The 25,340-nt window shown below is 41.6% G+C and overlaps 3 protein-coding genes across 6 annotated transcripts in view; 1 reads left to right on the plus strand and 2 right to left on the minus strand.

Moving 5' to 3' along the window:
* The window catches only part of ptpn9a (protein tyrosine phosphatase non-receptor type 9a), a 28,010-nt gene extending 25,345 nt beyond the window's left edge, over positions 1 to 2,665 (minus strand). Inside the window, exon 1 of the mRNA XM_035535137.1 lies at positions 1,966 to 2,665. Within this exon, the coding sequence (XP_035391030.1) occupies positions 1,966 to 1,998 (33 nt within the window). The 5' untranslated portion in view covers positions 1,999 to 2,665. The remainder of the gene's footprint in view (positions 1 to 1,965) is intronic.
* A 3,327-nt stretch (positions 2,666 to 5,992) lies between these two features.
* snupn (snurportin 1) lies at positions 5,993 to 12,855 on the minus strand. Of its 4 annotated transcripts, none has more exons than XM_027004039.2 (9): positions 12,783 to 12,855; positions 11,388 to 11,552; positions 10,583 to 10,754; positions 9,763 to 9,867; positions 7,972 to 8,068; positions 7,771 to 7,868; positions 7,051 to 7,128; positions 6,889 to 6,969; positions 5,993 to 6,514 (listed from the first exon to the last, which is right to left on the minus strand). In XM_027004039.2, exons 2-9 carry the CDS (start codon positions 11,543 to 11,545, stop codon positions 6,218 to 6,220), a joined length of 1,086 nt encoding a protein of 361 aa, XP_026859840.1. In that variant the 5' UTR covers positions 11,546 to 11,552; positions 12,783 to 12,855; the 3' UTR covers positions 5,993 to 6,217. The 4 variants fall into 4 exon arrangements, with proteins under 4 accessions (XP_026859840.1, XP_026859838.1, XP_026859839.1 ...); XM_027004037.2 differs by lacking the exon at positions 12,783 to 12,855 and adding an exon at positions 12,119 to 12,205; XM_027004038.2 differs by lacking the exon at positions 12,783 to 12,855 and adding an exon at positions 12,136 to 12,195.
* A 786-nt stretch (positions 12,856 to 13,641) lies between these two features.
* On the plus strand, positions 13,642 to 24,589 carry snx33 (sorting nexin 33). The gene is made up of 2 exons (XM_027004035.2): positions 13,642 to 15,069; positions 22,855 to 24,589. The coding sequence occupies exons 1-2, from the start codon at positions 13,665 to 13,667 to the stop codon at positions 23,106 to 23,108; spliced, it is 1,659 nt and encodes a 552-aa protein (XP_026859836.1). The 5' UTR covers positions 13,642 to 13,664; the 3' UTR covers positions 23,109 to 24,589.
* Positions 24,590 to 25,340: the final 751 nt, after the last annotated feature.

Genomic DNA, 25,340 nt, shown 5'->3' on the forward strand with positions numbered 1-25,340 from the left:
CCTCTGAAATCTGTCTTCACCTGGCCATTGGTGTAAAGACTGTGGGTGTGTGCCATTATATTGTCCTACAGATGGTCTAGTGGTTCTGAACTGTTTAGATGGCATCCCTGTGTTGACCCACACGACTGATGCACGTGATGTAGATGCACATGTAAACATGCATACACAGACACACACATCCACCCACATGTTACCCCCCCACCTTATTCGTGTCGTCAGCCCTGTCTATTTTGGCATCAGTCGATACCGAACAGGAAGAGACATGCGTCATCAGCTCCATCCGAGCCTCCGTCTTTCACTTCCCTGTCGCCTTCTCTCTCACACTGAGCCCCCACCCTGATGTTTCCTGGGAGATGCCCCCACCCCCCATGAGAGAGCTGCAGTGGAGCTCTCATTCAAGGGAAATGCTTTTAGCAGCTGCCCTGGGTCCCTCAGAGCCTCTGAGCTCCGGACATGTCCAGCCTGAGATGTAATTACTCTCACCCTTCCCTACCCCCAGCAGACAGACAGACAGACAGACAGACATACATACATACATACATACATACTTTCACCACAGCTATGTCAGCAGAAAGCCAACAGCCCAGATAAGTGTTGTCTTGCATCTCTGCTCTGATGGCAAAATGAATTCAGGCCCTTGGAGTGTAAAGACTCATTCACAAATTGGCAGAGTAATAACTGTGAAGAAAGATAACAGTGTACTTTTTTGACCATTCCAAGAGAGGTACATTGGAGCGATGGGTGAAAAGTTCTTATTCAAATCACCTGTAGAAGTAGGAAAGAAATTACAGAAGGGCTTTGTTCAGATACAGAAGCGGTGATCCTTCCTTGAGCCTTCAGAACAGGTTACTGAACAGGTTTTTTGGTTAGCTGAGAGCACCATAAAAAGATAACAGTTTCTACTTTTATCTTAACCTAAAATCTTAAACTAAAGTACCTTCAACTTTTGGTTCTTCTAGTAGTTTGGTAGTACTATTTGGCATCCTCTAGCATAAAAACGTTTTGAGAAGCTGTTGAATTAAGATTACCCATTTGATAAGCGGCATTCTTGCTCAAGCGCACCGTAAATAACAGGCAGCTCTTCTATAATGGCCGTTTCCTGTGTTGAGAAAAGAGGGCCTAACACTGCCCGTTTGCTGACGGGAATAACAGGACAGAGATACACCCCATCAGCACGTGCTTTCATTTTAATCAGTTAATAAACACCTTCTGCGTAAGTAAACCAGAAGGTTAACATGCGATATCTTTGTACACGCCGCTCCAACAACCTCAAGTGTCAGGAAACAACTTTAAAAATTAATCGTTCCGCTTCCAACTATTCGAAACACTTCCATACGTTCGTCCAAGGGCGTAAATTTCATTTCGGGGAGGGGGGGCAATAAACAGTAACATTTCTCAAGAGGGGGGAAGCCAAAGGTGCTACCAAAAGTTCGTCACAAAATATTAAAACGAAAAGTTAACACATCTAGCTAACTAAATACAGTCATATCATTAAAACCTAATAATTAAAACGGAGCATGAAATTACTCCCGATATAAAAAAGCAACTTTTGTCCAGCTGACGTGAAGTGGTCCTTCTCCTCTTCGTGGAAATATTGCGAAACGACGGCCCGAAAGACTGGAGTCCTCGGTTTTACTGTTTACACGTATATCTAGTCATCAAAACGTTACAACACATCCATAAAGTCATTTAGCTAGCTATATAGCCAGGTTTATTCATGTGAGCAGTCTGGGACCGCCTAAATTCAGGATGAACTGTGCCTACAGCCAGGGTGCTGCTCGAGGTTCACTCTTAATGCAACAGTCCTCAGTTTTCTAGGAAATCCTCAGCGTTAGAGGGGGGTTCATTTTACGCATCAAAAACATCGGACAGCTCCTGTTTTTATAGCTCGATCGACCAATAACCACTTAGCTAACGACACCGCTGTAGTGTCTTTATATAATAAATGTCAATGTTTAAACTTACCTGTTCTTCCTCTGCTGATAAAGTGGCAGCCATACTTCACGTCTATTCAATTAAGACACCTTTCTCCTTCAAGTGCTTGACCAGTCCTTCAGGAGGGTCTCCGTTCACCAATACTGTCGACGACGCCAATTGCCGATTCAGATAGACTAGATTAGCTTGCTAGCTAGCTATTGGTATCATTGGTTTAAGGTTACCGCTATTTTGACAGGAAAAAAACACACTAGCTACTAAGCTAACTAGCGAGATTATGCATGTACTACCAAGAGCAAACTTGGCATTTTTGGCCAGGCTAAATTGTGCTGGAATTTGGATGCGCAGTACTCTCGAGCTTCGGTGCCATATTTGCAAAAATAGACTGCTAAGATGGTTTTCATCACACCATCATCAACATCAGCGACATCAGGTCAACGACAAGCGTAATGACTATCAGCCAGCCAATGTTTGCTGGCGACACCTTAAATATTAGCTTGCTAGCCGACCGTGTAGCTAGCTAATGTTAGATCAGCAAAACAGAATGCACAGCTTCATGCTCTCCCGTGTCTTGGGCGTTCAGGTATAAATAGTGAGTCCGATGACGTTTATACTCGGAAACTGAAAGCATCCATCTTTTAGATTTAAAAAAAGTTACTAGCACATCTGGAACCTCCTCGTCGGTTTCAGGCTTTTATCTTTACTTAACAAATAGCTCGAAAGGAAAACTGCAAATGTTAGCCCCCTACTGGCTACAAGCGACCACAACAGTTGAATATATCAAGATCACCCGTCCGCATGACCACCGGCTGCAGCACCTCCCACTCATTCGCTGCTTCATTCATAAAAATGTCACTGCACAAGGAGTTTACAGTAAAATCAGAGGAAGCCGTAAACCATTTCTCTTGTCCTGTTACGTGCTTTTTGCATTCATGACTGGTTAAAAAACATCTAGGACACAAAGAATGTATGAAGTAACGTTTTAGGTCTTCATCAGTAAAAAAAATATATTCCCATATCGAGAGAAATAGGACAAAATGGCTCTTTAAATCAAGTAAAAAGTTAGAAATCAAGGAAATTGTGACAGCAACAATGCACTTCCTGTCAGCAGACCTACATCTTTCTGTTTGGTCCTCCACTGCCCAACAGAGAGCTCCATACTCACTTTGAAATCAACCATACTGATTTCAGCATAAAACATAATTCTGGAAATATCCAGTTACAGAAAGTCTCATAAAATGTGATCTCACATTGCAATAGAGTCAGCTATGCAATACAACAGTAATATTTATCCCTTTTTTTCTGCAATATGTTAAATTTTATAATGTCTCCGTCTAAGCATAGATTAGTGCTGCACACACCAAGTCTGTGTTAAATAGAATATACTACAAATATTATCCAATAGACATCGAAAAAGAAACATTACTTGGAGTTTTTAAAGAACCAGACTAGTATATTAGTATTCTAAAATGATCTTTATAATCCATCCCTTCTAGTGAAGTAGTGAGGTCAGTAGGTTTTTACATTTTTCTCCACACCCTCTGCTACACTAGAAAACAGGTGCTGTGTGTCCTTGGGAAAATATATGCAATTAACATTTCTCTTAAACCCATGCCTTAGTTTTCTTGTGTAAGCTTTTTTTTTTTTTTTGCCACAGCTTATTATATATGAAACATTTATATGATTTGTGTTGACTAAGTCTGATTCAATCAATGCATTCCTACTTATATGTTCAAATATAAATATTACAAATGCATAATCTGGGAGGGGTTGGGGGGGATGAGGTTATTTTTTAACTTTATTCCCCTGTGGGCTCTACACTAATGTAGGATATAAGTTGTGGGTTTGTTTAGCAAAGGCTGCAAGCATTAAGTTAGAAGTAGGTTTGAAGAAAGATTCAGTTGTGATCGGCAACAGAAAGCTCTTATTTTTATGCAACTCAGGTCAAAGCATTAAGTTTGAAGAAAGAGGTGGAAAACGCTGTGACAGCAGCCAAAATGAGTCAAAACAAGGTTAGCTACCTTTGTCATAGTATACAAGATGGTAAAATGAGAGTTTCAGAGATGTGGTTTCAGAGCTGTTTTATTAGTCATACTTCACTTTCCAGGAACACAGTACGTTAGCTTAAACAGAACTACTGCTTGTAACCTGCTCTATTGAAGATGACTATGAAGATATTCTCATAACAATCTGATTTTGAAACAGGGTAAGCAAACCTCATGGCTTAATAAAATGGTTTACATATGATTGTAGTCAGATTACCTGTCAGTAATGAACGTGGGAAGATCCAAAATTATGACAAGGTGCCATCCATATAACTACTATTATTTCAGTAGCAAATGTGTGACCTCAAATTATTACTATATATTCAGTTCAAACATGACCAATCATGCCCAGTTCCAGAATGTACCCATTTTGTTCTTGTAACAAAGGCTGAAGGCAGCAGGAGGTAAACGTGAGCTCTGATCACCAGCCCATAAAGCCAGCAGGGTTCTGCTGAAAAACCTAATTTACAAAGTTCTTAGCCAAGTTCATGGACGTTGAATGGGTTTGCATGCAATTGTTCAAAATGTTTGTCCTGTGTCGTGCATACACAAACTATTTTTTTTTTTTGCATGTCAGGCTTCCCAGCTGACTCCTGAGGACTTTCTGAAGTAGAATGAGAATGAGGCTTTATTGGTGTAGTATGTTTAAGCATACAAGGAATTTGTATTTAGCTGCATAGTATCTCACATTACACAGCAGAATTTGCAATCACATAAAACATTCCTTCCTAAATCTTTCATTAGTAAAGTGATGCAGGCATACTGACAGCCTTTTGTAGACATTCCATAATTGCATTAAAAAAGGCTTATAAAAATTCATAAGTATAAAAACTACAGGTATGCAAATAATATTGTATAGAAGGCAGAATATAGCAGCCAGATAGATACAGGATTAAAGCTAGTAGTGCAAAGTTTTGTAGTCTGGTAGTTTAGACCCTTATTAGACTGAAGGTGTTGGAATAGGTCATGTCCAGGCTGGAAGGAGTGTTAATTTTCACTGCCTGCTTGCTAGCTCTGTGGGTGATAAAGATTAAGGTTTGCAGCTATAGTTTTTCAGCAGATGTAGTGTTGCACTGTAGTTTGTGTGTTACGTTGGTGGCAGAGCTGTACTGGACTGCAGATAGATGTGATTGGTGGCAGAGCTGTACCAGACTGCAGGTAGAGGTGATTGCTGCGTAAAACTAGACTAGCAGCTCTTATCTGTCATCTCTCCACTGCTCCAGTTTGGTACATATTCAACTCTATGTTGTTCTGACTGCTCCACTGGGCCATCTGATTACCCTTCTTTGCAGACTCATCACTGCCTCTAATAAAGTGTAGGATTTTGATCAAGTTGTTAGTATACAGAGGACAAAAACAGTGAGGAGAGGATACAATCTTGGGGAGCACCAGTACTGAATTAGAAATAAAAGAAATAATTTACTAAGCACTTGATGTTACATTAAATGTATTAAAAAGTGGAAATAAAAAAAAATTACTTGAACAATAAAAATACATTTATTAAGGTCTACAAATCATGCTTAAAAGTACCAGCCTCAATCTTCATCATGTCCTGAAACTTACATGTCTGATGCCAGGAGTCTAAATTAAAAAATTTATCTAAAATATACTAATGGCTTGCAGAAAAAGCATTCATGCATTGTGTTATCTGAACACTAACTTTCATATACATGCAGAATAGTATTTCATGATTTCCAATGACTCCAAATGCTGGAGATAAACCAAGACTAGATTGTCTTTGCTTCTCTGTAGTTTTGTGCTGGATTCAAAATGTAGTTGTTCCCACATAGAATGACAAAAACAGCACATATAATCCATCATGCAATTTCTTCAAATCGTATTGTTTGGTGAAGTAATAAAATGTAATGATTTGAAGATCATTGCATGAGCAACCAAGTGAATAACTATAACCAACATACAGGATAACTTTCTTCAAGATGGGAAGTGAGACAGTTCCACATTACTAATACATAACCGGTCTATGGTGTTTCACCATGCTGGGGGGGGGGGGGGGGGGGGGGGTTGTGTGTGTGACCACAGCAGCGTGATCAAACAGCCTATTTAAAAGCAAGACGTACAATACAGGTTTATTTCTGTATTGTTATGACAAATGCAGTTTAACCTTCAACTGGTCAATGATGGATGTCAACTTTATGCCAGTATTAATATTTGAGGGCAATCATATATAATGTGGGATCTTTGAGTAGGACTTGATGTGCCTGGAAGGTCACAAGTCTTCAGCTCTCCATGCCCTCTCTGTGCTTGTTAGCTTCTGTCTGGGTGTCTGGTGTGGAGAGATGCTCCAGCTCATATGTCCCATTCTGATCTGCCGGCCGAACCTCAGTGGACGTCTTCTTGTGCTCCAGAATCTGCTGCATCTGGTGACCGGCATAGTTGGGCTTTGTGGTGAGGGGGCACTGTGGCACCTCCATGCCCAGAATGTCTGCCACCATGTAGGGCCTGAGCCAGCCCACCAGCGGGGTACTGCCTGGCGTGTAGTGAGTCTCCCGGTGGTAGAAAAGGAGTCCGTCCACCTGGGGGGAGGTTGGTGTTAGAGAAAAGCACACTCGGTATATATTAACAGTGAGTGAAAGAAAACGTGGTAGAGTTAAGGGAGTGATTTCATATCGAAATCATGATTTAGAAAGAATGCATTATTCAAATTTTCAGTTATTAATAGTTGTTGATCTACTATAGCTGTATTTATTCATCCTCATTAACAGACGTTTACCTACCATAGTTGTATTTATAACTGCTTATTAATAGACACACATTTTGGCACAGGAAATAATTTATCCATCACATTTTCTGGACTTGGTCAAGTTACTTTATACAGTATGACTAATTGTGCGCATAGGATAAGATTCACTATAATTTATGTCAATAGATCATATTTCATTGCACTTACGCTGAAGCTATAATCCTGTGCCAAAGTCTTCTGAATGCACTCTGTTGAACAGCTGATGCTGTTAAGACTCACAAAACGGAACTGCAAAGAGAAGAAACATTAGAAGCATTAACATAATCAAGTCCAATCCTTAAACACATTTAACACAAGCGATACACTTACAGGATTCCGTTTGCCAATCTCGGACAGTCCTTCCACCTCTTCAACCTTCGACTGCAACCAGTAGAACCGGAACTCTGTCTGTTATGTCAGAAATATCAATAAGTTCACTTTTAGTCACATTTATGTCTATGAAGATGTACTTACACCATCCAGGTCTTTAAAATGTCTTGTAGTAGTAAGTCAGGTATAGTCTTGAAGGCTTTTCCACTGATCTGAGGGCCTTTACCAATTCAATAGAATGGTAAGTAATTCCCCATCTTTTTTTAAACCTCTGTGGGCGAATTACACAACTCCTTAAGGTCTCACGGCAGTCACTGGGGATGGTGATTGGTGTGAAAATACCAAGGTAAGGAGGACAGCGCCCCCATCCACCCAGCTCAGGGATGGCTCTTCCAACATGACCAAGATGTTCACTTACACTCGTTTCAAACCTAATGTCTTCTTGTCCAAATGTTTACAAAGTTCTCCCCAAAGGGGACAAAGCTTTGTTGAGATGTTTGCACTGTTCTTTGGAGTGCTGATAGTGTGAAGTTCTCTCTAACTTCCTTTGATGAAAAATCTTTAATATCACATTCCAAATGTGACTTACTTCTATGAGACTTTTACTCAGTTAGTTATACATTGTCTCATTATGTTTTCTATACATATGCAGCATTCATGAATTAAAAAGCAGAGACTGCTGAAAGCAGAACAGCATTTTCTTAACAATAAAAGACTCACAGGACAGTCATATACAGGATGTCCTCTCCAGCACATCACATCCAGGATGTAGTAGGTCCTATCCACTTCACTGTAAATGCAGTCTAGGATGGTATAATCTGGGAATTCAAGATTCAATGTTAGTTACCACAATATAATTCTATTTGCTGTATTTAAAATGCAACTGCGGCGATCAGGTTTGTAGGATAGCCTGGTACCTACCTTTCCCTATGGCTGAATTGTGCCTGTTCCCTCCTGGTAGCAAAGAGGGGAAACGATTTACACAGTACCCACTTTTAGTGTATGACGCAGTGGAACCCTATTGAATGAGAACAATGTAAACACAATTTAAATTTGAAAATCAAGAATATACGCTTTTACACTGCTGCTATCGCACCATAAATAATTTTTAAAAATAACTTGCTTCTGATGATTCCTTACAATGTTGATATTAACTTTCAAAGCCAAAGACCCAGCTTATGACTTTCAAGCAAAATGAGCAGACACTAGGACCTCCATCTCACCTCTCGGTTTTGTAAAGAGTGATCAGATGAATTGCAATTAATTGCAGTCATTCCTTGCCATGAAAATGAACTTGATCACAAAAATTAGAAAATGGCCTGCTAACATCATTCTAATCTTTTCATTAGCTCAGGATAAAGTGTTTTGGTTTTCCCACAAAGTTTACTGCCTGTTTTTTTTATTTATTTATTTTTAAAAAATCCTTTTGTCAGATGGTTATATGGTATAGTGAAGTACAACTATAAACATTTCATAAGTTTAAAAAAAATGAAAACACCCCCCAAACCTTTATTAACAAATACATCCAGTTTAAGCAAAGACTTAATATTTAGTGTTGACCCTTCTTTTTTAAGACTTCTGCAATTCACCTTGGCATCCTGGATATCAGCTTCTGGGCAAAATTTTGATTGATGGCAACCATTTCTTTCCTAATCAGTGTTTTTGTTTGTCCATCCTCCTTTTGAGGATTGACCACAGGTTCTCAATGGGATTGAGATCTGGGGAGTTTCCTAGCCATGGAGCCAAAATTTCAATGTTTTGTTTACTGAGCCACTTGGTTATGCACCGTCATGCTGGAAAAAAAAAGAAAGAAAGTGGCTTCTTTGCTGCCCTTCTTGACAGCAAGCCATCCTCCAAAAGCCTTCACCTCACTGCACATGCAGATGCACTCACACCTGCCTTCTGCCATTCCTGAGCAAGCTCTGCACTGGTAGTGACATGATCCCGTAGCTGCATACTCTTTAGGAGACGGTCCTGGTGCTTTCTTGGGCGCCCTGAAGCCTTCTTCACCGCAACTGAACTTCTCTCCTGAAGTTCTTGATGATTGATAAATGGTTGATCTAGGTGCCATCTTACATACAGCAATGTCCATATCTGTGAAACCCTTTTGATGCAATGAGGGTAACTATGGTTAACAGAAAACTTCAACCACCTCCACCCTTTAAAAGAAACCAGTCAGCTCTTCTAATCTGCATGACAGAGTGACATCAGCTGCCTTGTCCTCATTAACACTTTTTCCTGAGCTAATGAGAAGATCACTGAAATGATGTTAGCAGGCCATTTTGTAATTTTTGTGATCAAGTTAATTTTCATGGCAAGAAATGACTTTGCAATTAATTGCAATTCATCTGATCACTTCACAATCTAGAGTTAATGCAAATTGCCACCATAAAAACTGAAGTAGCAAACATTTTTCAGTCTGTCAGGCTACCCACTGTTAGTTCTACTGCTAGATCTCACATGACTAATTTGAATACAATTCTAATTGAACAGAGTGAAAATAAACCAGGCAATAGGTAAACAGAACAGTGAGCACTATTAATATGAGTCAGATCACACAGTTCTTCACACCCTTGGAGGAAACATACATTTTCTTTGATACCACCTCTTTAAAAGAGTTTAAGGGGAAAATAGAAAAGAAACTCATTAAACTGTTATGGCTGATGCCTTTAAAAGGGCATTTCTAACAGCATTATGCAGAATGGTCCAAACCTTAGATGCAACAACAAGAGAGCGCTTCCCTACAGGACAGACCACGAGCAGCCAATCAGAGCTTAGATCCACAGGGACATCCACCAGCCACTCTGACAGCATCAGCTGTAGAGAGAGTTTAATGATTAATGCTGACAGACAACACAGAGCAAAAACACCAGATTATAACATTAGTTCCTGTTTAAAGACTCTCTATAAAACTTTGTATATCTCAATAACACTCATTTTAAATATTTTTCAGGACCAATAAGCAACGCTCGTTAATTGACCATTAACTGTTAAATTATCTGTCAAGATTAAAATGTACTATTTGTAATGGACAAGTGTCTCTGAAAACAATACTAGTAAAACAGAAGTATTTCTGATGAGAAGAATCAGAGATTCTCAGTCGTGCCATATTTCTTAAATAATAGAGTGTAGTTTTAGTACTATTATTAACATGTGGTTTAAAAGTTAAATCAGAGTCTAAATCAACTGTACAGTACAGCATTAATAGCCAGAGCCCGTCACTATTTTCTGTTGCCAAGGAGACGATATAGCTAAATGTAATGTTAATCATGTTTGGCCTGCACAAGTTAACCTTTTGAAAAAAAGGTTAAACATCACTTATGTTTTGGAGGTTGTTTAAGGCTCCAGCATCTTGCAAAACATTAACTTGGCACTGCCCTCCAGTACAACAGCTCAGATCTTCCATGTAGGAAAGTATATTATCACACACACACGTACATATATAGGCGGATAATGGTTAAACTGCGAATAGGATTACATTAACAAATCTAATTTGGCAAAAACACTGGTGATGAGTTTACTGTGTTCCTACCTGGTTGGCGTAGTGCTTTGGCAGCTTTCGTCGTTGCTCAATCTCCATTCCTTCATCTTCCGCTTCATCCTGTGACAGGCTCTTTTGTCTCTCCTCCTCTTCATCACTGTCCGTCCCCGTCCAGTCTCCATCGGCCAAGTGGCGGGCATGATTCACGTAGTTGAGTCTTTTCCTACAAGCACAGGACCATTTAGAAACATCTGACATAAGTTGCTAAAACTAAATCATGCATGTTTCAGTACTGAGAGAGAGCTGGGTTTCTAGTCGGGCTTTCATAGCAAGATGCTGATCTACTTCACTGATGCAATGCATTTCAAAGACAGTAGACAAGTAGTGATGGTTGCATTACTTTAAAGACACTCAAATGTATTTCTGCACAAGCTTCTGTAACATATCCATTTACATTACATTTATGGCATTTAGCAGACACTCTTAGCCAGAGCGACTTACAAAAGTGCTTTGTCATTTACTCATAGAATATATCCTAGTACAGTAGGTCAGAATCAAACATACCAATGAACTAGAATACTGTAGAATACAAGGATGAATGCTGATACCTAGAGGTGCAAAATACATAAGGTCTATCTTATATCCAAGGTATTCCACTCTAGTCACGCTGTATACAGCAGGAAAGTCAATACGTTTTGAGACCAACAGGAAGACTTGCAAACTTACTAATGATGAAACCAGAAAACATTAACAAAATCTATATGTACTTCGTCCCTGTGACTATAGTGCTCGCACACAGGTAACATCACTGACAAAGATACTGTACTCCGGTAGCTCTATGTAATGTGTGATTTACAGTTTTTGCTGCTCCAGGAATTTCCTCCGCCGTTCATGCTGTTCTAGCGCGCTATATCTAGCCTTATACTGGCCCAGGCGCGGGTGGGGAGCGGATGTGCTGTTGGGCTCTCTGGATACAGAGAAACTGGAGGAGAGTGCTTGCGTCAAGGCCTCCATTACGGACCTAGAAACAATACAGAAGAATACAGCTCAACATAACAGTGTAAGTCGCCTTCAACAAAACAGTGTCTGTATGTCCTAACTGTCAAACGCTCACATTAGATGTCGACGACGTTCGTCATGCATGTAACGATACCTACAAGTTAATTAGCAAGTTACAAATTTACACCAAATTAAATAGTTACAATTCGACCGTGGTCTACTTTTACTGAACTGGCAGTTTCACACTCAGGCGAGCATAGCAATTTTTCGTCAAGCAACTTGGTGTTTGCTAATAAGACAGCTATATATAGCTAGTTAGCTATCTAGCTAGCTGACGTTATCTTCCATTTCCAATGCATGCGAAAACGGATTCGGATCTGAAGGAAAAGCCAAAGTTAACCAGCTAACGCTAGCTGGTAGATAACCTAACCTAGCTAGCTACGTTAGCTAACTTTTGCTACTTCCGTTTGGTTGCTAGCTACAAATTCCGTCGCATACTGTTACTCTCCAGGATTTGGACCCATGGTCTCAGAGAACAATAACGCTAAACCATAGTTCTAGGAAACAGGAATTAAATCTGTTGTAGACCTTGAGAGTGACAGTACTTCAGATAGAAGGCAGTAATGATTCTCCAGTCCGGTCGCGTTTCCCTCTGACGATCTATGGCACCGTTAGGTCATCTTTTCTAGACTGGTCGACCAAAACCCTTCACGGAGTTTTATCCAAGAAGCAGCATGGCATTTTCTATTTCGTTTATTTAAATAACGGATAGACCAGATTTTGTGGGGAAATGGTGCTATATTCGTGTTTGAAAATGCCAATAAAACGTGCATAACAATAAGAACGTATTTTAAAAAAATTATTTAGTAAAAACAGGCTTTAAAGTCCTGTGTCATGTAGCGGTGTATCCTCTAGATGGGGTCCAAGATCTTGAAGTTTAATCCCTCCTCTTGCTTAATAATACACATTTAAATAACCCACAAAAAGTTTCCTACATTTTTTGTCCGTGGTCTCGCGTCATGGAAAGAGTTAGGTTACTTTGTTGCTAAACGTTAAAGGATTTACTTTGTGCGGAAGAGGCCGCAGGCCTTAAGCCTTCGAATTTACATATTACAACATCAGAATGCTCTGATTTTGGATATGAAATGAAAATAGGATGGCTTCGTTTTGTTCCGAAAATGGAGCAAGTTCCTGACGGAATGAGGATCAAGCTCACAGTACAGTAGAATGCATTCATCATTTCACCTCTCACCGAAAGAATGGCTCTTCTCCCCGCGGGCGTCCTGTCTTTGTGAAGCTGCGACACTGTTGAGATAATGTTTTGATCTTACGCGCCTGTATTTCGGACGCACCAGGCTCGTTTTTTCTCGCTTATACGATGAAGATGACCAGCAAACAGGCGCCATGGGATTATAATACAGCATATCGTCGTGAATTGCATTTTTTGAGTTAGCCTAACCTACTGGACCAAAACAACGAAGTGGATGTGTATTCAGCGTTTGGATTTTAAAGTTCCATCGAAAATTAATTTCTTAGACTAAATATTGGATTATCTTGGCATAATAAATTAAACGTCAACGACTACAGAATGTGTGATAACTATATAATCGTCGGTATTTTACTGTGTTGCAATTTTTCTTTGGAATGTTAAAAAATGTAGCCCTGCGAGAGGCGTTTGAATCACTCTTATCAATACGCCCACGAGTTTTTTTTTGTTTTTTTTTACTTCACCAAAATATAGTCTGCAGAGCCCCAGACGGCTTTGATTAACACTGTCTTAACTATTAACACTGTTAAATGTTGGTTAATCTGTTTGCTCGCTTTCGTGATAAGTTTACATCCTAAATCCTTTTTAATATAGGTCACCTGATAGCCAGACGTAAACAAGTTGTTGGTTTCTCTGCATTCAGATACCCAGACATCTTTTTTGTTAAGTTGTCACAGTATGGAATGGAGCACTTTTGCCGTCAGTAATCAAACGAAGCTCTGAAGTCTGGTGTATTAATTTACAAATAAAAAAAAATTAAAACAAAATGTACTGGTATCTAAGATGAGTTAAATCGACACATAGGCTAAAGGGTTTTGTTCTGTCACATCATCTTCATCTTGCTTTCTGGTATCGCAAGAGGACAAAATGTCACTGAAAGCTAAAGCACTTTATACTTTCCAAAGTGAGAATGCAGAGGAGATCAGCATACAGGAGAATGAGGAGCTAGTTATCTTTGATGAGAATTCTGTAGATGGCTGGTTACGAGGAGAAAACAGCCGTGGAGAGAGAGGCCTATTCCCAGCCTCTTACGTTGAGATTATACGGCCACGTTCCAACTCCAACCTGACTGACTGCTCCCTCAGCCCTGCTGGCTCCCCTGCAAAAGAACATTTCTACTACTCCCCTACTACTAACACCACCTTCTATGACGATGATGACGATGACTGGGATGACTGGGACGACAGCTCTACGGTGGTTGAGGATGAAGACCCTCGCAGGGCGGTGGGTGCAAATGGCCATGCCCATCAGAGTCCCAACCCCAACGTGCACTACCGTGCCAAGCCTCACATGGAGCGCCAGGACAGCATCTCTAGCTCCAGGAAGGGCAGCATGGTGGGCAGGAACCTCAACCGCTTCTCCAGTTTTGTGCGCTCAGGTGTAGAGGCATTCGTGCTTGGCGATGTGCCCATGATGGCAAAGATAGCTGAGGCCTATAGCATAGAGATGGGCTCCCAGGGGCCTCAGTGGAAGGAGAGTCCCCAGCCATTCTCCTGCTCCATTGAAGATCCCACCAAACAGACTAAGTTCAAAGGCATTAAGACTTACATTTCCTACCGGGTCACTCCCAGTCACACCGGCAGACCTGTGTACCGCCGCTACAAGCACTTCGACTGGCTCTACAATCGCCTGCTGCACAAGTTCACCGTCATCTCCGTCCCCCACCTGCCTGAGAAACAGGCCACTGGGCGTTTCGAGGAGGACTTCATTGAGAAGAGGAAGAGGAGGCTCATCCTGTGGATGGATCACATGACCAGCCACCCGGTGCTGTCCCAGTATGAGGGTTTTGAGCACTTCCTCATGTGTGGCGATGACAAGCAGTGGAAGCTGGGGAAGCGGCGGGCAGAGAAGGACGAGCTGGTGGGTGCCCACTTTATGCTCACGCTACACATCCCCAACGAACACCAGGACCTGCAGGATGTGGAGGAGCGTGTCGACACCTTCAAGGCCTTTGCCAAGAAAATGGATGACAGCGTGATGCAGCTGACGCACGTGGCCTCCGAGCTCGTCCGTAAGCATCTTGGGGGCTTCCGCAAGGAGTTCCAGCGACTGGGTCATGCTTTCCAGTCCATCAGCCAGGCGTTCATGCTTGACCCACCGCACACCTCAGACGCCCTCAATGCCGCCATCTCACACACAGGCCGCACTTACGAGAACATTGGAGAGATGTTTGCCGAGCAACCCAAATATGACCTGTTCCACATGCTGGACAAACTGTCGCTCTACCAAGGTTTGCTGTCCAACTTCCCGGACATCATTCATTTACAGAAAGGTGATGTAAAACATATTCATATGTATTATTCTATAGATAATATAGGTAATATTTTCTATTGTTGTAGATGTTGGCAACATATAGTAGCACATTTATATTATAATTCACTGAAACATTTTATTGCCCCAATATGATTATAAGGCAGGCATGTACAACATTGATCTGCACTGATTGCATTGTAGCCAGCGTCTAATTTTAGATGTTTAAAACAAAACTGTAGCAGTACATTCCTGATCTGTAATAAACTGTAGCAGGGGAGCACTGTTACAGTCCTGTATGGCCAGAGTGACAGTTTTGTGACTTGTCTACTGTAACACACTTACTGTACCTTATATACAGTGGAGAAGTTGAATCAGATGTGTATAGCAGGGAAATGGCCATACTGCACTGGACTTCAGCCCTCAGGACTGATGTTGGACACCACTGCTCTAAGTCACTATTGGTAACGGTGATAGTCTGACAGATCTGTCAGACTATGGGTTGAGTGTATCAAAATCAGCATTGTTATAAGATCATTTTAACAGTAGAAAGAACTAGGAAGGTTGAAATGACATTTTTCTTATGATCTTAACATTATGCTGCTTTTGGGAAATGTGGCAGTGTTTATAGTACAGTGGCCAGACAACCTCCAGCCCCTGTCCTCCGTCTTACAGCACCTGGGCAGACACCTATTTGTCATCTTTCAGAGTGAATTGGTAATTGTTTTCTATTTATATTATTTTGGCATGGCACATACATGTCAAAGCAAATACCTTGTATATCACAGATTGCCTGGTACCTCACCCACCAGCTCGCTGCAGAAAGTCCGTACTCTAAGTACTAGTTAGTTAGGATATTGGCAACAGTGGCTTCAGTTCTCAGTAGTCAGCACATTCTTTCCTTTTGAAGAGTAGGAAAGTTGAATTTCATGCTTTCATTTATATAACAAATTTCTAGATTAAATTGGTTGTCTCTGTTAGCTAGCTAGATAGGTTATGGTTTTAGTTTTGTGTGTTGTAGTATAACCCCATCCATGTATGTCCTCCTTTTAGGGATTACTAAAGTGGACACCCTACTTCATAGGGAGTCCAACCACAGTTAGATACAGATATCTGACCACAGTTAGATTCAGATATCTGACTACAGATCTGCTCATTATTTTGTGATTCATGGCAGACTCAGCTCTCCCATTAAATCTTAATTGCATTAAAATGATAAAACAAAACGATGAATCTCTCGACAGTATGACCCAGTGTACCTTCAAACTCGACAGTATGACCCAGTGTACATTCAATGTTGGAAAGCAGTCAGACAACTCAAGTAAACGTTGAGTTTTTGTGGTGTGGTTCAGTTACAGATCACCCTGATTGTGCTGGTCTGTGCCTTATATCCAGTGGCTGCTCCTCCCTCTTTTCTCTGCACTATGCAGTGAAACAGTATGCTGCCTTTCCCAAAAGCTCTGCGAGTTTGTGCTTGCAAAGCCAATATTATTTTACAAGCAACTGTCGAGTCATACAAGCAATCATAGAAGGTGTGCTCATTTACAGAGATGCAGTATCATCTTACCCCTCAGTTAAAAAAATGATTTTAGCTTTGAGATATTAAATCATTTTAAAAAATGTAATACAGTGGATGGATTGTTTAAAGCAAGATGTATTTGTGAAGGGAAATGGGGAGACTTGCATGAAAAACCTGATTTGTTTGTTTTGGCAAGGTCCTGTCGGCCCTATATGAGTGAACACTCCTCTGGGTTTTGCTAAGACAGGCAGGCCTATCTTATCACAAGGAATGCTGTGTAACAGATGTCTATCATTTAAAAATATGAGGGAGATTTTGTGGTTGCTGTTAACCACTGAAGATAGTTTATCTAAATTCCAACTGATTAATTTTGCTGCTTGCCATTGTTTTTGTGTGCAGGTATAAGAGAAGGCCAAGCTCACTGTCCTTTACCCTTAGCCTTTTGCCCTTTTACTTGTATGACTTCTAAACTGCATAGTAAAATGCTATTGATGAAAAATATTTTTCATCAACAAAGTCAGAGTACATTAGGCTGCACAGACTATGTTAACATGATCACACCACTGCACTATTGTATCCATAAGCTGTTTACAGATCTTCTCTGCTCAGCCTAAAGAGCTCACCATATCCTTCATTGTGTTTGCTCTTCCTGACCTTAAGAAATTCTTGTCTTTTTGCATTTTTTGTTGCTTCTCTTACTGTGTAGTTCTACACAGTAGGCCTCTCTAGGTCTGCTGGTTCCATAACAAAGTTCTGAGGGTGTGGTGGGGTCCATATGGGACTGATAAAGGGCAGAGAAGAATGGGCAGGCCTGCAAAAACACAAACCAGAACCATCCATGCCGCTGTTTACCGGACAGACTGCCTTTGAATGGCTCATATATCATAGGCTATGGGTCTGGCTGTACGGCCTGGTTGGATAGGGGCTTCATGGTGGATTACAGTTTTGGTGGATATTGATTGGAGAGTTTATGATACTTTGCATGAATGAAAGAATATCTGCTCCAACGAGGATGCTCATCATGCCTCGTGATGATTCACAGATCCGAGACGAGTGCGCTATTGGTTACAGGCAAGCATTCAAAACACCGCTGACATAGAGCAAGCTTTAAGTTAATGCTTTTTAGAGAGTGGCTCTCTGTCTGCTGGATTGATGTGTGTTGGCGAGCTGTGAGATGAGGGGCTCTGGCCATTTGGAAGCGGACCTGCTGCTGTTCCGGTTCCTTACAGCCGGAGTGAGAGACAATGGAGTGACCATGTGCCGTGTCTCAGGTATCGGCTGTCCGTGGCTCCGGGAACAGATTGGGCAATGGGAAATCTGAGAAGCCAGTTCCCTTACCACTGCACAGTGCACACATTCAGGAAGCGATCAAAGCGAGCTAATCAACAGGAGAAAAATAACTATGTGAAGGGATAAGCAAACACTGAATGTGCTCGTATGTGAGCTCTGCTCCACCAGCAAGACTGTGAAGTCTCAGGAGTTCTTGAAAGCCTTGTCCTGAAGTCTTGGGTCACCTTGTGGTTGAAGTGTTTTTCTAGTCAGCTGGTTCAACTGTATATGGATTTATTTTGCTAATGATTTTTCTCTTTTGGGTTCTCAGCAAATGCCTGTTGCCCAATTCAAAGTGTGTACACCTCAATGTTAATGCACCAGTTTGGAACTGTAGATGACGCATGGTGATCAGAGCTGATAACGGAGTTGCAGTGGATCAGAGTGAGGTCCACATTAGCCTCGTATGCAGGGCCTGTGGCAGAGGCCGAGATCTGTCTGAAAGCCCACTCACAAGCAGTGCAATGATGTTATTCACTTCCTGGCTTTGAAGAAGAGTCAAGGCATTGATGTGGTCCAGACTTCCACAAACACGCACATAAATGGGCTAGTAACCCTTTCAGAGTTTAGGCTGGGCTGCAGCAGTTCTGGTTTTGGGGGTAAGGGAAGGTAGAGCATGGTGTGCCATGGAAGCCGCAGGATCTGGGGCTGCAAGACTGCTAAATGACCTTTCCATCTGTGAATGTCCAGCGGAAACGCCAGCGAGACACCAGTGGGGACTGAGGCAGCTCTGGGTTTGGTTTTTACACACACACACACACACACACACACACACAGTAAAGAGCTGTTTTTTGAGAGGCCCGAGGTGTGAGAGGGTGCTTGCTCACACATGTGCAAGCCATGCACATATGAGGGAGCCAGGTGAGACCAGATTGGTCTGGAGACATCCTGTCCTCGCATGCTACTCTGGCATGCCGTGCAACACCAGAGGCAGACATGTGGCGTGTGCTCCATGCTTCAGTTGGCTTTGAACTTTGACCCTATTATTCCACAACTCCACTGCTGTGTACCAGCTGCTTGGGACTTGGGAATGCCTCCTCGTTTGAGCTGTGGGGTTCTTTAACAAAGGAGAGAATTCAAGGCTGTCTGGCAGCTTCAGGCTGAACCTCTTTCTTGTTGGCACAGCTGTACATGTCATCTTAAGCTCAATTCTTGTGTAAGATAGGCTTTGGTTTTCTGGCCAGATGCAAACAGGCTGTGGAACTGGAAGGTTAAATCTTAAGCTTATTTTGTCTAGCTGTTGTGTAAATAACCTGGAAGAATACATGCTGGGACTTAACACTGTGGTTAACAGCTTCAGTACTGCCAGTCAACTCAAATTTATTTAAATAGTGCTTTTCTATTACACATTTTGTCACAACCAGCTAGTCTGTTTGATCACACATGTTCATTTGCAGGAGAGCAAAACCAGACAGTGAGTACAGGACTGTAATACTGCTGTGTATGTCTGAGCAGCCCTGAGACCAGGGTGCTCACAGCACTGCAAAGATTTCAGTGGCCAGTTTTGCAAGCTTTTGTGTAGTTCTCTTGGTGTGTTGGTATTGTCACACTCTCCTATAGCCTTGCTGAGTCCTAGGGTGCACATTAGCAGTTGTTCCCAGATAAATCCGAGTGAAGGCTTCCACTGTATTTCCAGCCCACACCAATGGGCTTGACAATCCTTGCAGTGTTTCTGCAGCTCACTTCAGGCCTGCTAAACCCATTAGAACGCTACCGGTAATTTTATGTTCTTCTACACAAATGCATAGCATGTAAAAAGAACATCTGTGCACTGCAATGTGTGATTTTATTTTGTATCTGAATGCTCAAAAGAAATCACTCTTTTTTTAAAAATGATTTGGCTTAAAGGTCTGTGGATGTAGTTCATATTGCTTTGCTTTGTCTCCCATGATACTGTGCCAAGCCAAAAGGAATGCACATTTTTCTCTCTCTCTCTCTCTCTCTCTCTCTCTCTCTCTGTCTCTCAGTCTCTCAGTCTCTCTCTCCCTTCCACCACTTTTGTCTCTTGCCAGCCAATAAAGGTTCAGTAACCGAAAGGTTATAACTATGCATTTTGCACTCACTGACCTTTTTGTGTTATTTTGAAAAGACAGGTCACTTAACTGGAGGGCATGTTAATCAGTCAGGACTAGCCACAATAGCCCTCACCCATCAGCCTGCATTTAGGTCAGATGTGTGCGCACCTCCTCAGCCTTGTTTAGCCCTGTGGTGTTAGTGTCCTGTTATTTGACTAAACCAGTATGCAGACCTTGCATGAAAACTGTTCATGAAATATGGTTTATATAAAAAAAAAATCTCTGAGAAAAAGGGCTTTGTTAGTATAGTGATATTTGGTTTACAGTTTTAACAATGCATGTGGTTTTGTGGTTCTGTTTAGAGCAGTTGTGGTGGCTCAGAGATTTTAACTGATTGTGGGCACTCCCTCATATTGGATTCTAATGAAGACTGGCCCCACCTACACCCAGCTGGCTCTTTCCTCTGAAATAAATAGATACATACACCTGAATGCTCTGTGTCAGAGGCTTCTCACATAGAGCAAATGGGGAAACAGGAATATTAAATGTGGTTATTTATTTATATATAAATTAAATCACAGACAATTAATTGCGCCTCTTCTGTCCAACAGTACAAGTTACAGAGATTTCATATATTGCTATTGCCTCTTACACTGGAATGATTTCTAAGCGCACACATGTTAAGGTTTGTTTACGCTTTAGAGCAGGGCTATTGAATTGTGTGCAGGTCACTTTGACCAAATAAAAGACTCATCATTATCTAAATCAGGTGCTTCTGTGTAGGATTGTGACCCAAAATAACAAGAAAAAGAAAAACCTATGGACACTAGGCATTCAACCTAAATAGCTCTACCACGGAACATTTAATCATTTGGATGTTGGAAATTTGAAACTCTTAAATTCTTATGCACGATTGGATAGATTCCATAATGTTTGAAGATCTGAGCTTTAGTTAAACTTGGTAAGATACAGAAGTCTTAAGTTCCCAATCACACTGTTCTAGAAGAATGGGAGGAGCTCCTTGAACTGAAAGAGATGGCAGAAAGACCAGTCTCCCAGTTGAATAATCACTCTAGCTTAGCTGGTTCTAGTGAAGCCAGTTTGGACTGGGGTTTAGTGCAAGAACAATGTATCATTGAGGAGATGATAAGTGTAGTGACTGGAATCCATGAGGTTGGCTCTCCTGTACTGATGGATTTTTGCTTGCTGTGCTACATCATTCTTTTTTCACTCTAGCAGTTGGTATCGAGGGTGGGCCAGCCTAACTAACCATACAGACGTCAGTCCATTGTACACTTAAGAAGTTTGGTTTGTGGGCTTGGCTGAGCTTAGCTTGCACTGTAGCATTTGCCGATGAGATTACAGAACAAATAGGGTCCAACTGGGAAGCAGCATTGTGAGTGTGTAAGAGAGAGGGGGAGAGAGATTGTCTGTTTGTGTAGCACAGAGCGAGAAGGAGAAAGGAGGAAAGGTCCTCTGCAGTGCCTGGCACTGATGGGTCACTTGTCGTCGTATTTATCTCTGCTGTACCCTCAGATGAGGGCTCCAGCGACAGAGGTTCATTCAGCACACAGATGTACTGAGCTGCTCTAGTTTTGTTTCAGCAATACATTTCCTGGATTTTAGTCAATGCAGTCTGAAATGAGCAAGAAAGGAACAATGGTTGCAGCACCTGCTGGACAACAAGCAGGTATCTGATTTCTGATCGCTTGGTAACAAACATGTTCAGATTGTACTAGATATCACAATTACTCATTACAGTTTAGCTTCCTGTTACAGATTCCAGTGTTAAATTTGAAAGGCAAGGAACAAGCCACTGTGTAAAAACTGCAACCTAGAGAGCCCTGGAAAATTTATCTCTATCTCTGCCTCTCTTTCCCTACCTTTTTTCTTTTCTCCTTCTCCCTCCCTCTTTCTCTCTCTCCTCCTCCATCACTCCTTCTCACACACATACTGATTTAGATGTTGAAAATTTGGAACTCTTAAATTCTTTCAGCATGATTAAATGAGGATCACATAACGTTTGAAGATCTGAACTTTAGTTAAACATGGAAACATACAGAAGTATTAAGTTCCCAATCACACTGTTCTAGAAGAATGGAAGGAGGTCCTTGAGCTGCAAGAGATGGCAGAAAGACCAGTCTCCCAATCGAATAATCACTCTAGCTTAGCTGGTCCCAGAGAAGCCAGCTTGAACTACATTTTGTGAGATGGTCAGAAAATTCCGTGGACCTGTTTGTTCCCGTACAGGAACGTATGTCAATAAATCTCTAGGCAAGTTTACTTTTCTCTCCAGCTTTGAGGAGTCATTCTTAATTATGATCATGATCTATATCTTATATTATCTGGCAAGAATTACATATTGTTTAGGGCTAACAGAAGTTTTGTGTATCCGGTTAGACAAGCCTTTGACACAGTGTCTGCATGGCTGTGATATTTCATCATGGCTGTTCTCTGGAGTGTGTTTACAAGGTTCAGACAGGGATCATCTTTGTGTTCAGGCTAGTTCTAGTTTAGGGAGTGATGGGAGGAAGAATGGGCTACTGCTGCTTCTCTGTTTTTTGTGTGTTTCACTATCCTCACTGTCCTTCCCACTGCAGGTGAGGAAAGTACTGTCAGTGGTAGCTCAGTTGTTAAGGTGCTTGATTTGTAATCAGAAGTTTGTCAGTTCAAGCCCAACCACTGCCAAGTTGCCATTGTTGGGCCCCTGAGCAAGGCCCTTAACCCTCAATTGTTCATGTTGTATTCAGGCATAACTGAAGTCACTTTGCATAAAAGTGTCTTCTAAATGGTATGGAATTTTCCCACACACCACTCCTAAACAGCAACGAACCTGGATGATTCTCCTCAGTGGCCTAGTAATATCCAAGTTTTCATGCCTTCCAGTAAACTGCAGGATGGCTGTAACAAGTGTTCTGTTCGTGTTTGACTCTGTCCACTGCAGGTGCATTTGCAAAGGTGAAAGAGTCACAGCGTATGAGCGATGAGGGTAAGATGGACCAGGACGAGGCCGACGGCATTCGCAAGCGCTGCAGGACTGTGGGCTTCGCCCTGCAGGCCGAGATGAGTCACTTCCACCGTCGTCGCGAGGTGGACTTCAAGGAGATGATGCAGGCCTACCTTCGCCAGCAGATCGCCTTCTACCAGCGTGTGGGTCAGCAGCTGGAGAGGACACTGCACATGTATGACAGCCTGTAGCACGTGAGCCTGCCACCACAGCTGGCGTTAGGCAACCAGAGCCTAGTTAACTCATGTGGGGAGGCCGCCCTGCTCCTGCTCAAGAGCCGCTCATATTCTCTCGAGGGTTACGAAGATGCCCTGTAGCTCGGAGAGGATGTGTGGATTCAAAGTCATTTCTGAATCATTCTGATTCTGCAGAGATGGCTGGACTTGGTGGTTGTGGAGATGGTCAGACTTCTAAAAAAGGCGAATGCACATGTGGACTAAGCACTTGCTTATGCACTTAAAGATGTCACTTTCATGGCTGCTTTTATTAGCCAAAACACAGAATTCCAGGGACTCGCATAGTTTTGTGATGCCTTGATGATAAGAAATATTCATGTAATTATATCTAGCATCTTATTTTGTTTCACATATTCTGTTTTATTTAATCTTATTTGCTAAGTAAAGTAAGTTCTTAGATTATGATTTGTACTCTTGACCAGTTGTGACCTCCCAGACTCAGGTTGAGTAGCTTTTCTTGAGGAAAGGTCTTGATTCAAGCCCTTTTTTGTGCCTGTTAGGGATGTGCCTGTCAGGGATGTCTTCATGGCTCTGCAGGTCCAAGAGCCATATGAGGGTAAAACTGCTTGCTGCCACAATAAACCAATCTAGAATCAACTGAGCTGGAACTCTGGGATTCCGGGTATTCTGGAACTCAGAATTCTGTTACTGGGGTGGTGCGTTTGTCAGTATAGACAACTGTAATGATTCTGCTATTTGCAGTTACTACAAACCTAGAAAAGACTATTAAATGTTTGCTTTTAAGTTTTAACAGACAGCAAAGTGTAATTTGTTGCCTCTATGACTGGCAACAGTATTCACTGTTTTAAAATGGCCACGCGGTTCGCAACATTCCTGTAACACCACCCATTCTAATTATGAGAACATGCTGACTGGTTTGTGTGTGCAACGTTTAAAATTTCCAAATGAATGTTTTAACAGGAATGGATTTACAAATGTTGGTGCACACAATGATTCTATAAATGCACCCTGAGTTTTGGGGTTGATTTTAGCTGTAGTGCATGTTGAATGCAAAGTGTCCGAGGGGACGGGTACTTGTGGTCTACCTTTTTTTAATAGGTTCTTCTATTAGTTATTTTTAGGAGAGTCATTTTGCATAGACTTTAATGGACAGTGGACAGAGGTAGGACACTTCTGAGGACTAGTTTGTGAACAAGAGAGTGCAGATGTTAAAAATGCATCACAAATTCACACAAATGTTACATATTATTAAAGATGGGGTTAAAGGTAAGGCTAGCTTTTGTTAATATTTTATATGTTTAGGTTGTAACGTTTGAAACAGTTTGCAAATGCAGGCCATGCATACGTTTCCTTTCCAGATTGTACTGTTCTGAAGGCTCTTGGAACTCTGTTCTTGCTGTAGACAGTGCTAGCAAACTAGCTTGTGGTATTGCAAAGATAAAGGGTTTCAGTGCTTTGAGGCTGCCGCTACTAAACTATACAAGGCAACAAGGTGTACATTCCTGAAATGTAGACATAGTCCCAAATGGCCATGGTGCCGTGTTGGCAGTTCCTGATTGGAGATTTATTCACAAACAGAACTTTTTGCATTAGGGAGGAAGCATTCTGGCAACTGTTGACCAAACTCTTAAATATGAATGTTAAGGTTTTCCCATGAAAATGTGTTGAGGGCCATAGTAGAAGTATGAGTCCTCATAGATATGTAAATCTACACGTGGTTTAATGCTAAAAACAAACAAACAAAATTCACAGTAATAGAGTACGTAATGAATTTATTTGCAATGTTCAAATCTCATACTGCAGTGTTACTGAGGTTTGCATAAGAAGCTTTAGATTTTATTTTCAGTACATACAGTTGTTCATGGAAAGCTGTATTTTCTCTTAGGGGGTTTCTTTACTGGTAATCCACCAATGCAGATAAAGCTCTTGAGAAGAAGCAGTGCAACATGCACAGTGAGCCAGGGCTGCATGTGTGTATACACACACACACACACACACACACACACACACACACACACACACACACACACACGTACGTACGTGTGTGTGTGTGTGTGGAGCCAGGGCTGCATGTGCCCACTAGGCCACTGTAGCCATATTTTTAGCTGTAGCTGATTTCAGGGTGATATAAAAGTGCCCCTCCTTGTTTTGCAAGCTCTGTAATTGCTGACAGACCAAAGTATTTTCTTGACTCAAACAAAGAGTAATTTTTTAGACAACTCGAGG

Source organism: Electrophorus electricus, chromosome 2 (assembly GCF_013358815.1).
Source record: "Electrophorus electricus isolate fEleEle1 chromosome 2, fEleEle1.pri, whole genome shotgun sequence".
NCBI lineage: Eukaryota > Metazoa > Chordata > Actinopteri > Gymnotiformes > Gymnotidae > Electrophorus > Electrophorus electricus.

Coding starts and splice junctions, on each gene's coding strand:
- snupn (XM_027004036.2), bottom strand. CDS start 11,674: ATGCATGACGAACGTCGTCGACATCTAAT. Junction 9,868..10,582: donor CAAAGCACTACGCCAACCAG/GTAGGAACACAG, acceptor CTCTCTCTACAG/CTGATGCTGTCAGAGTGGCT. Junction 6,515..6,888: donor CACAGGATTATAGCTTCAGC/GTAAGTGCAATG, acceptor ACCTCCCCCCAG/GTGGACGGACTCCTTTTCTA.
- snx33 (XM_027004035.2), top strand. CDS start 13,665: ATGTCACTGAAAGCTAAAGCACTTTATACTTTCCAAAGTGAGAATGCA. Junction 15,070..22,854: donor CATCATTCATTTACAGAAAG/GTGATGTAAAAC, acceptor TGTCCACTGCAG/GTGCATTTGCAAAGGTGAAA.